Source organism: Pipistrellus kuhlii, unplaced genomic scaffold (genome assembly GCF_014108245.1).
Source record: "Pipistrellus kuhlii isolate mPipKuh1 unplaced genomic scaffold, mPipKuh1.p scaffold_m20_p_22, whole genome shotgun sequence".
Classification (NCBI taxonomy): Eukaryota; Metazoa; Chordata; class Mammalia; order Chiroptera; family Vespertilionidae; genus Pipistrellus; species Pipistrellus kuhlii.
In genome coordinates, this window is record NW_023425521.1 from 3021239 (window position 1) to 3032441 (window position 11203).

The window sequence follows — 11203 nt, forward strand, 5'->3', positions numbered from 1 at the left end:
AAATTTAAAAAAAAAAATCACTGGGCCTGGGTAACAAGATAATAAGTACTTTTTATTTTGCCTTTCTCCATTTCTCAAATTTAACACAATAGAAGTATATTACTCTTCTTTTTCTTTTTTATTTATTTATATAATAACTGATGTTAGAGAGAGGAAGGGAGAGAAAAATACTGTGTTAAGAGAGTAAGTCAGGGTATATCATGGAAAGCATTGAAAAATGGCTTGGTTTAAACATTGCAGGGACTCCCTGAAGACACATTAGCAGGGAATGTCATAAAATCAGTTCTCTGTTTGAAAAGAACATCTCTGGTTGACAGGATGAAAGCTGGATTGGACAAGGAAAAACCAGAGGCAGGGGACCAATTATAAGTCTGTTGTAAGTGTGCATAGAGGAGGTGAAGTGGACTGGGAAAAGGACAGTGACACTGCAAATGCAGTGGCAGGATCAGTCCCAAGAGACGTGTCTGTGGCTCTCTGCCATACTGATTGTGCCTTGATCTTCCCATTTGTAATATGTGAAAAGGAGTACCTGCAGCCTGCCTAGGAGAAGGGACTCTGCTCCTTTGGCTTCCTGTTTTGTTTGAAATGGTTTTCAGAAGGCTGTTCTCTTTTCATAAAGCAGGTAGAGGTGTTTAATGGCTCTTGAGGCGAAGGAGAGCTTATGCGTTTCCTCTGAAGGAGTGCATTCTGGACTAAGCCCAAACACAATATTCCTCTCTAGGCCTGAAAACTGCTGAATGCTGTCTAAAATGATGTGACTGCCCAAAACACCAGAGGCCTGGCTGAACACAACTTCTGCGGCTCTGCGGGTCTCAATTAATTCCATTGCTTTTAGCAGTGCAAGCTCGTAGCGTCCTCTGTCCTCCCCTCTCCTGCACAGAATTGCTATATCTTTGGGCAGATAGCCACACTGGAACAGGTGGTGACATCTTTCTGCCACGTACTTTGCGATTTGTTCTATTGTCAGGTTGGTCTCCGTTTCACACACCCCAGGAAGAGCCTGGGCACACATTGCTGCCTCGTAGGCAGCTTCCCTGAAGAGTGCCAGTGTGTCCAGAAACATGTTGGAGGGAGGATTTTCTTTGATCTTCCTCATTTCTTGTTTCATGACCATTGCTATTTCCAGAGAACAGTGGATCCCTTTAGTGATTGTTTTCCGAGGAAACTGAGCAGATGGAGGGGGGAGGCCGTTGACATCAGCATGACGGACTTGGAAGGGGTCCAGAAAGAGCCAGAGAACCCCATGGTGAAGGTTTTTCCTTCCAGCTCCCCTCCCCTCTGGATGGGTGATACCCTTAGCCTTCTTGTACCAATCACCATACACACTGCAGAAATTCTCGGTCTCATCCATCACTATGTGTTTAATCTTTAGGAACTCCCCTTGCATGAAGGTTTTCCGGGTCACGGCCTGGCAGGTGGTTTGTTGGCTGTAAGGATGAAAGAGAGAATTGGATTTCAGGGAGCACCATGCACTCATTACTCTCAGGATTGAAATTAGAGACTAGTTCTCACCTGAATGATGATTCATTGAGCCAGTTGTATGCGGAATACTACAAAACTGCTCTACTTACAAGTTACCTGATAGAGAGAACACTTCATTGTAAACCCTACTTTTCAGGTTTACCTAGTTTAAATATGCATGTGAAACTTTTGAAATAAACCTAGGTAGGAACGTTATTTTTTCTATTAGTAACAATTCTGCTGCTTGATAATCCCTGAAGACAAGCTCTTCACTTTCTGTCCTTCTTAAAGCTAGAGAACAGATATCTGGAGGCATATCATTCTTTTTTTATGTGGAAAAGAGGTATGGGTAAATACAAATTCCTCTAAAGCAAATCCCATCACTCCATTTACTTGTAGTACAAAACCAGAAGCCTCTTTAGCTTTTGGTAAGGAAAACAGGAAGAGGCTGCTGAGTTCCATGACATGTCAACTGGGTAATAAATCTACAGGGCTATAATCCTGTTTAGCGTGTTCAGGTTCCCTTTACAGTATGTTTTAGCATTTCAGAGGAGGAGGAACACCTTAGAGGAGGCAAGAAACAATCAAGTTTGCTTGTTGCCTCCTCTAATTTGGATCCAGGTAATATCACTCCTGTCTATGGATTTCTGGATGTTACATCCGCAGTCCCTGGGGCTTCACTCCCTGAATCACAACTGGTCATGTTTTGCTCTTCCAGTTTGGACTGTGTAGACATCTTGAAGAAAAGCAATGATTCCCAGCCATTCTCTGTATCCTTCTCACACTAGGGTTCAATAGATATTTGTTGAATTGACCGGAGCATTTTTAAATTTACCTATAGAGCACAATAAAGAACTTAACCCATAGCACAATTTACAAATCTTTCATAATATGGCATCTTCCTCCTTTTCCAATTCCATCACCTACTACATAACCATACCCCACCCCCACTGCTCTAGTTAGACTTACCCTCTTGATTCTCTAAACATATCCATGCCTTTGCACACGCTGTGCCCTTTGCCGAAAAAGCCCTTATTTTATTCACTTTCCCTACTGACTTCTTAAGAGTGTATCCTTGCCGGGACTGGTTTGGCTCAATGGATAGAGCGTCGGCTTGGGGACTGAAGGGACCCGGGTTCGATTCTGGTCAAGGGCATGTATTGTACCTTGGTTGCAGGCATATCCCCAGTAGGGGGTGTGCAAGAGGCAGCTGATCGATGACTCTCTCTCATCGATGTTTCTAACTCTCTATCTCCCTCCCTTCCTTTCTGTATAAAATCAATAAAAAATATATTTAAAAAAATAATAATAATAATAAATTAAATTAAATTAAAAAAAAAAAGAGTGTATCCTTCTTAAAGATCTTCTTCACTGGGGAGAATTTACTGACCAACCTTCAGCTCAAGTTAAGATAAGCATATCTTTACTGCCATACTAATTATATAATATTCACATTGCTTATTTTATTTTTTGTCCCCTTTTTTTGGGCTTTATGGCCAGGTCTTCAATGTCTTTATTCCCACCAGCACTCAGTGTACACAGTACCTAGCATATACATGGTGCTCAAAAAGATTTGTCAAATAAGTAAGTAAACCAGACAAAAATTAAAATGAGTTTGCCCTCATTTGCTGAATTACAAAGCAACCAATGCTTTTACTAAATTAAAACCTAAAGATTTAAATCAGAAGCAGAATTGTATGTCTTCTAAAATTACTGATTCAGAACAAGTCAAACAAATGAAAATATTTTATAAACAAAATCAAATGGTATTTAAATTCAAGTTGCTAGTGGTAGAATGTCTCATCAACTGAAATATACTGTGGCTTTAAAATATTAAACAGCAAGAAAAATATTTCCTTAAATCAAGATAGTTTCATTTCTATTTTTCTTTACATTTAAGACCACAGATTGTGAGAAACTGTTCCTAGTTACATAAACTTAAATGTAGGCAGACTTGGCTGATTTATGATGAAATACTGAAGGCTGGAAATAGCAAAGTACCCATTTATAGCTCAACTACCTGGTCACTTGCAAAGGTTTGGGCTCCTGCACTTACATAGTTAAGGCATTGCAAAATCTTAAGTAATACAAATTACTTTGGTGATATTGTTGAAAAGACTGACTCAACACATTTACTGTGTTTAGTCAGCGAAACACTCACGCCACATAATCCTTTAAGGAGTCATGTTCGCAAACGTAGAGGATCTCTCTTGGTTTGCAGTGGAATAGGTCCTTGATTTTCTCCATGATCTTTATGGCTAGGGCTGTCTTCCTGCTTCCTGGGAAGCAGTGGATGAACAATTCTCGCGTCTCCTGAAGGCTCTCTGACAGCAACTCACATTGCTCCTCTATGAGCAAGTTGAAAAATTCACAGCCCAGCCGGTCACTCAGAAGGGAACGAGAGCACAGCAAGACCACCACGACAAGGGCCTGCAACAAGTCTTCCATTTCCTCCTCGTTAGCAAGCAGGTAGGATTGAGGGTAGTGCACAGGGGTCCCACAGGGTCTAGACTGTGTGCCGGGCAGGTGCAGCAGTCTCGGAATGACACACACTCTCCCTGTGTAACCACCAACAGTTCCCAGTTTCTGCTTTAACTGACGAGCAGTGTTCCGGGCATATTCAGGCCCTTCGGTCCCACCGGGGTGTATCAAGATTGTATAAAGTACCAGGGGGCTGTTCACCGCTATCAGGAGAGCATCACACAAGACGTTCTGTTCTTTCCTTAAGCCAATATCATTAGCCCAGCTTCGAGAAAATACCACAATCCCCTGCGAGATAGGACGTATCTGCATCTTCATGAATTCCTCCAGTTCTTTATGATCTGAGAACAATGTCTTACAGAGGGATTCTGGTTTAAATAGTATCTCTTCCTGTGTCACTGAAAATTCAAGGGATAGAAGTTACTAAAATGTACAAAAGCATATTATAAGTATTCCTGCAACATCATAGGAAGAAATGAGGCTAGCTCTGGAACCATAGGATCCCTGTCTGCAAAGAAAGCACCCCCTCTTCACAGGCCAGGACTAAGAAGTTCCTGCTGTTGGCAACTCTCCTATGGGGGAGGGCAGACAAGGAGGGGTCTTCACAGAACAGCCTCCTGGCACTGTCTCCTCAGCCCCAAATGGTCCACTATTGCTAGGAAGTCCTCCTTCCTGTTGAGGGTGTGTGTGTGTGTGTGTGTGTGTGTGTATGTGTGTGTGAACCTGATGCTTTTGGGAGAACTAAGAACATTCCTTTAAAACAATGATTCTAACGTGGCAATTTTGATGCACACACACACACACACCCTGGGGTATTTAATAATATCTGGACATTTTTAAAAACCATAGTTTATTGAATTTTTAGAGAGAGAGAAACATCCATAGATGGACCGCCTCTTGCACATCCACCCTGGGATCCAGCCCACAACCCAGGGCATGTGCCCCCACTACGAATGGAACCAGCAACCTCTCTCTCAGTACATGGGTTGACACCCAACCAAGTGAACCACACTGGCCAGGGCTGGCAATTTTTAAAAATATTTTTTATTGATTTTTTTTTTTTTAAGAAAGGAAGAACTAGAGATAGAGAGTTAGAAACATCAATGAGAGAGAAACATCGATCAGCTGCCTCCTGCACAACCCCCACTATCAGACCTCAACCAAGGTACATGCCATTGACCAGAATCAAACCATGAACCTCCTTTATCCACTGAGCCAAACAGGTAAGGGCTGGACATTTTTTGATTGTCACGGCGGAGGGCTGCTACTGGAATTTAGTAGATAAAGGCCTCGAATGGTGCTAAACATCCTACAGTGCACAGGGCAGGCCCCTCAACAAACAATTAGCTGATCCACAAGTCAATAGTGCCAAGGCTGAGAAACTCTGCCAGCGAACCCCGTGGCTCACCTCCTTCTGTATTGGAAAGCCAGGGGGCAATTCTCTTGTGATAGAGACATGAGGGATTTAGGATGACTCCCAAATTCTCTATTTAGGAAACAAAAGCCATACATGACTGGAAGCCCCAAAGCACAGAGAAATACTGTGTGAATTTGATGACTGGGAAACAAAAGTTAGCCCTATGTATTATATTTGCTAAGTCCTACACCTGACCTTCTCTCTAAGGAGAAAAATTTGGATTAATTGCTATCAATTCCTTCCAACATAATTTTAGAAAAGAAATAAGAAGGGAATACCTGGAAACAAACGTTGTTGTAGAACCTCCTTAAATTCCAGGACTTTCATAGGATATGATGAGCTTCTTAGTGCAGATGAAGCTGGTGAAATCGGGGGAAGGCTGTAGTCTGTGGCCACACTGGAGGGAGCTAAACAAATGAATACATGGAGAGTTGTTTCAGACGAAAAAGGAAAAGCACTTTTTAATTGTCCTCCTACTGTTGGCATGCAATTTGCATGATGCTGAGCTGCTCTCACATTTTCTATCCCTCAAACCATTCACATATGTAAGAAAGGAAGTTTGGGGACTCCTGCAGGGCAAGTCATTTGACCTCATGTCAGGGTGAGATAATCCCTAAGATTCATTCCAACTCTAATATTCTGATTCCAGCTTCTAGAGGGAGTGAGGTCAGAAAAAGTTAAGCACACTATATATTTTTTTATTTTGCTATAGTTGTTTAAGTCCCCATGCAAGGTTTAGATGGAGTAGGAAGTGACAGGATCTCTAGTTTGTGTGTGTGTGTGTGTGTGTGTGTGTGTGTTTAAATTCAAAGAAATTTAGGACAAGAGGAAGAATAATCACTTAAGGCTCGATCCAAGCTTCTTTTATAAAATTTGGAACATATTAACCATGAAGGCAAATTGATAAGCTGCGTTCAGGCTATAAGTCCTCCAAGGATTGCTTAGAGATCATTAGGGCTGATTCTGAACAAAACTATAAGGAAAGTGAAAACACTAGGAGTCTCTTCACCCCTCCCCTCAAACTCCTCCCCCCCCTTCCCGCCCCTCCATCCCTCTATCCCCTGCCCAAGCATCTCCTTTTGCAACAGCTTTTCTCCACTTGGTGGTGCCCCAAGCCCAGTAATTGGAGGTATTAGTTCCTAATGTTACTGAAACAATTCAGAATTGTCAACAAGCTTCCCTTGAAAGAATTAGTGAAGAGTCCTTCTTAAACAATTTGCCTTTGGAATATCATCTTTAGAGTGAGATTACTGATTAAAGTTTTTAAAATATATATATTTTTAATTGATTTCAGGGAGGAAGGGAGAGAGAGAGAAAGGTATAGAAACATTAATGATGAGAGAGAATCATTGATTGGCTGCCTCCTGTATGCCTCCCACTGGAGATCAAGCCCAAACCCTGGGCATGTGCGCTGACTGGGAATCAAACCAAATCCTTCAGTGCATGGCCTGGCATTCTAACTACTGAGAACACTGGCAGGGCAATGGGAGAATATTTTTAAGCAAAACTGCTTTCTGTTCTTTAAGTAAAATATCTGGCCAGCCCAGCCAGCATGGCTCAGTGGCTGAGCATTGACCTATGAACCAGGAGGTCATGGTTCAATTCCCGGTCAGGGCACATGCCCCGGTTATGGACTAGATCCCCAATGTGGGGTGTGCAGGAGGCAGCTGATCAATTATTCTCTCTCATCAATGATGTTTCTATCTCTCTCTCCATTTCCCTTTCTCTCTAAAATCAATAAAAAGCATATTTAAAAAAAAAACCATCTGACCAACTACCCACAGAAGGCAGAGAAGGGGTTACTCCATGCTGACTGAATAATGGCTTCTATTCTGGTTTACCTGATGGAATATCCAGCATCATAGCCACCCAGTCCTCTGCTGTCAGCCTTGTGACCAAATTGTCCCTCATGATCCACGAATCTGGGGCCTCTGTGAATACCACACAGCAGAAAGGCTCCACCTGAACAATACAGACATAACCATACAGGACATCCTTTTGGTATACATCCAAGATTTTGGTAGTGAAATTCACCTTCGGCTTTTCATGGCAGAAGTGGAATGTAGGCAGTTTTTCTATGCAGTTTTCTATTTCCTTTTTTAATAAGTCGGGGTTCACTTTTTCTCTCTTACATCCAAACACTTCTTTGCTCTTATCATCTACCCCGATAATTAAGTATCCCCCCTGAGTGTTGGCAAACGCAGAAATGTAATGGGGCAACATTTCTTTAATCCTAGGGACAATCTTTTTGGTGGTGAACCTTTTCAACTCAACATGTGTCGACTCAGTAAAGTTGAGTTTCTCTTTATACATGAGTTTGTCCTTTTTAAGAAATTCCGAAGCAGACAGCCTCATATCTTCCTCTTCCTGAATGTGTCTGTCAAGAACCTTCTGAGGATGCCGCTCCTTCACCCTGGGTCTTCCTCTCTGGGCTCTATACTGCTTCTGTCTGAGAAGTTCTAGGGCACTGCTAGCACTCAGGTTTATAGCAGAAGTCACATCTCTCTGATATAAATTGGAACGCAAGCTACAGATCCTTAAGGGGAGGCTGAAAACATCTGGGCTCCATGACTTCACGAAAATCAAGAGATTGTGCCCCTGCTGCATGTAGTCAAGGTATTTCTGTGAACCTGAAGGAAGGAGCTTTTGAAAAGAAGTCTCCAGATCCTGACCCAGCCCGTGGCACCGGTAGCTGTAGGTTTTATCATCAATCTTCGCTTTGATCACACCCCCTCCAGAATTTAGCAGTGCACAGGCGGCTTGGATGATTTTAGAATTCTCATTCCTTTTCAACTGATTATTGGTCATGTTCTTCCTGTTCTCTTCTCCAAAAGTCACTGTGCCCACGTCCACAATTATCTCAGGATAGAGCATTTCCGTACTGGTCTGGAGACTTTCCATCTCAGCAGCCCCTGTGTGCTCAAAACAATTACAGAAAATAAGCAGGACAGAAATGTTGTTTCTCATTAACAAGAATTTCAGAGATTACAATATTTTCTTCAAAGCTATAAATACATCTTAACACAGAAATAATATTTTAAAATACATTTTTATTGGTTTTAGAGTGGAAGAGAGAGGGAGAAGGAGAGAGAGAGATTGAAACATCAATGATGAGAGAGAATTATTGATCAGCTGCTTCCTGTATGGCCCCTATTGGGGATTTAGTATGCAACCTGGGCATGTGCCCTGACTGGGAATTGAACTGTAACCTCTTGGTTTATAGGCTGATGCTCAACCACTGAGCAACAATAGCCAGGTGGAAATAATATTTGATATCACTGTTTTCTAACAACTTCATAAAAATCCTTAGCCTTCCCAGCATGAATGGGCATAGTTAAAGGTAAATGCTTAATATTTTGCTATAATGGAAAACTTACAGTGGTACAATTTTTAGCCATTTTCAAATTTAAAATCAGGAAATGACACTAGTGAACCTAGATATTTATAAAAGTCCTGGGTTAAAAAAAAAAAAAAGGCATGGATTGGCACTGAAACCAAAGTTAAGTTATTAGAGAATTCGCAGACTTAGAAGTTGAAATCAGAAGATGCTCCTATTTCTTATTCAGAGCAAAAGAAAGGGGGTGATATCTAAGGGAGTATAGGTTAATAATATATGTGATGTAGATATCTTGCTGTATAAACAAGCATAAAACATGGTATTTTTTTGTGCTATTCTGTACATTTTTAAATATATTTTTAATTGATTTTATACAGAGAGGAAGGGAGAGAGATAGAGTTAGAAACATCGATGAGAGAGAGTCATTGATCAGCTGCCTCTTGCACACCCCCCACTGGGGACATGCCCGCAACCAAGGTACATGCCCTTGACCGGAATCGAACCCGGGACCCTTCAGTCCCCAAGCCGACGCTCTATCCATTGAGCCAAACCAGTCCCGGCTATTCTGTATATTTTTAAAGCTTTATTCTATTCCTGAAAGTCTGTCAATAGATACCAAATGCAGAATTATTTTTATCTTTGTTGTTAAGTCTTCTCATTAAAAAAAAAAATACATATTTTTATTGATTTCAGAGAAGAAAGGAGAGGGAAAGAGAGTCGGAAACATCAATGAAGAGAGATAATTGTTGACTGGCTGCCTCCTGCATGTCCCACACCCTGGGCATGTGCCTGGCCTGGGAATCAAACCATGACCTCTTGGTTCATAGCCTCATGCTCAACCACTGAGCCACGCAGGCTGGGCTCTTTTTTATCTTTTCAAACATTCTTCTAAAAGTGCATTTCTTCCTAAACAGCGTGATACAGGCATCTTCCTACCCTTCTAATAGTTCTGCCCTTTAAGACTTGGAAAAAACATGAGCCTTTGGGACATAGTTGTTAAACTGTGATCAACCTCCTTTTGCTTCTCAGATCAGAGAATAGCCATCAAAATAGAAATCAGGGCTCTGAAGCAAATATTTCAGACATGGCTCCCTTAGCTTTTGTTAACTGCAAAATAAGCTGTTTACTAACCCAAACCAAAATTCTTCCTGTAATCTTTGCAAAGTAGAGGCCATGTGGGTGTTATGACCATGAAGAGGGGACAAAAAGCAGGCATTCAACAGGTCATACATCCTCTTCTGCCATAGTTCGCTTATGGCTGCCTTCTCGTTTCTGCTAAGTATGCCAGAATCAACATGGTGATTTATTTTTTCATATGTGAGCAGGTAAAATGTAAATGCCTGGCTCTTCAGAGAAACTTCTGATTAACATTCTATTCATGTCATAGATTCAGAGAAGTGTTGGAAAGGACTTTAAATAATCTTCAGGTCCAACCATCCATCTGATTCTTAAATCCTCTGTATAATATTCCTATCTCCCAACATATTGCTTTCCAGCAACTGCTTGAACACCTCCCGTGAGGAGTAACTTATTACCTATCAAATTAGTCTCTTCTATTTCCTGACAGCTCTGTTAGAAAGGAGTTCCCTCATTTTCAACTGTAATTTGTCTCGATATAATTTCCACCTGCTGGATTCACAGGACAAATCTACTTGCTTTTGAACTAGCAGAACTGTGCTATCATGACACCCGGGTCTCACTGATGTTACTAATGCTGTTAACAACTGATAAATACAATGCGTTCTGAGATTCAAGCTCCATATGAATATCCTTTCCGATTTCCCCAAAACTTCTCACTCATTGTCCTATAGCTATTATTTTACTAAGCCCTTCATACCCTCAGACATAAACTGCACTTAAGATGAGATGGATGAGGTTTCTAAATGAAAATAAAATTTTTTACCTGATACGTTTGCTTCTCTTCTTGTTGTTTCAGTTCCACATCTGGCTTTGGTCTGAATGTTTGCTTTCTGTCACAGTCCTGTGGCTCTTTGATATCAGCCTGGGAGGAGCAGGAGCCCTGCCAGACTCTCCCAGACTTCATAACATTGACCCACTGAGGAAGACTGATAAGGACTCAAGAAAAGCCTATGACAGGGCAGATTCGAAGGCTGCAGTTTGGCTTCTGGAGTGAATTAGGTAGTAAGGGAAGATTCAGGCGTTTTCAAATGAGAGCCAGTTACACTGCTCACCTCTAAGGGATTGCGTGTCATTTCCATACATCATACAAGCACCTCCTATCCTGGTCAATTTCATTTCAAAGCTCTATTTTTATTTTTTTAAAATATATTTTATTGATTTTTTACAGAGAGGAAGGGAGAAGGATAGAAAGTCAGAAACACTGATGAGAAGCATCCATCAGCTGCTTCCTGCACACTCCCTACTGGGGATGTGCCCCCAACCAAGCTACATGCCCTTGACGGGAATCGAACCTAGGACCTTTCAGTCCACAGACCCATGCTCTATCCACTGAGCCAAACCGGTTTTGGCTAAATGAGATTCTTAAT

At 41.5% G+C, this 11203-nt stretch overlaps 1 protein-coding gene across 3 annotated transcripts; it reads right to left on the minus strand.

The window, feature by feature from the left end:
- Positions 1-475: 475 nt before the first annotated feature.
- LOC118726237 (protein SLFN14) lies at positions 476-10969 on the minus strand. 3 transcript variants are annotated; one of them, XM_036450675.2, is made up of 5 exons: positions 10600-10968; positions 7201-8278; positions 5638-5766; positions 3623-4340; positions 476-1427 (listed from the first exon to the last, which is right to left on the minus strand). In XM_036450675.2, exons 1-5 carry the CDS (start codon positions 10738-10740, stop codon positions 593-595), a joined length of 2901 nt encoding a protein of 966 aa, XP_036306568.1. In that variant the 5' UTR covers positions 10741-10968; the 3' UTR covers positions 476-592. The 3 variants fall into 3 exon arrangements, with proteins under 3 accessions (XP_036306568.1, XP_036306569.1, XP_045442115.1); XM_036450676.2 differs by having other exon boundaries at positions 7201-8271; positions 10600-10713; XM_045586159.1 differs by lacking the exon at positions 5638-5766 and having other exon boundaries at positions 10600-10969.
- Between the last annotated feature and the right edge of the window lie 234 nt (positions 10970-11203).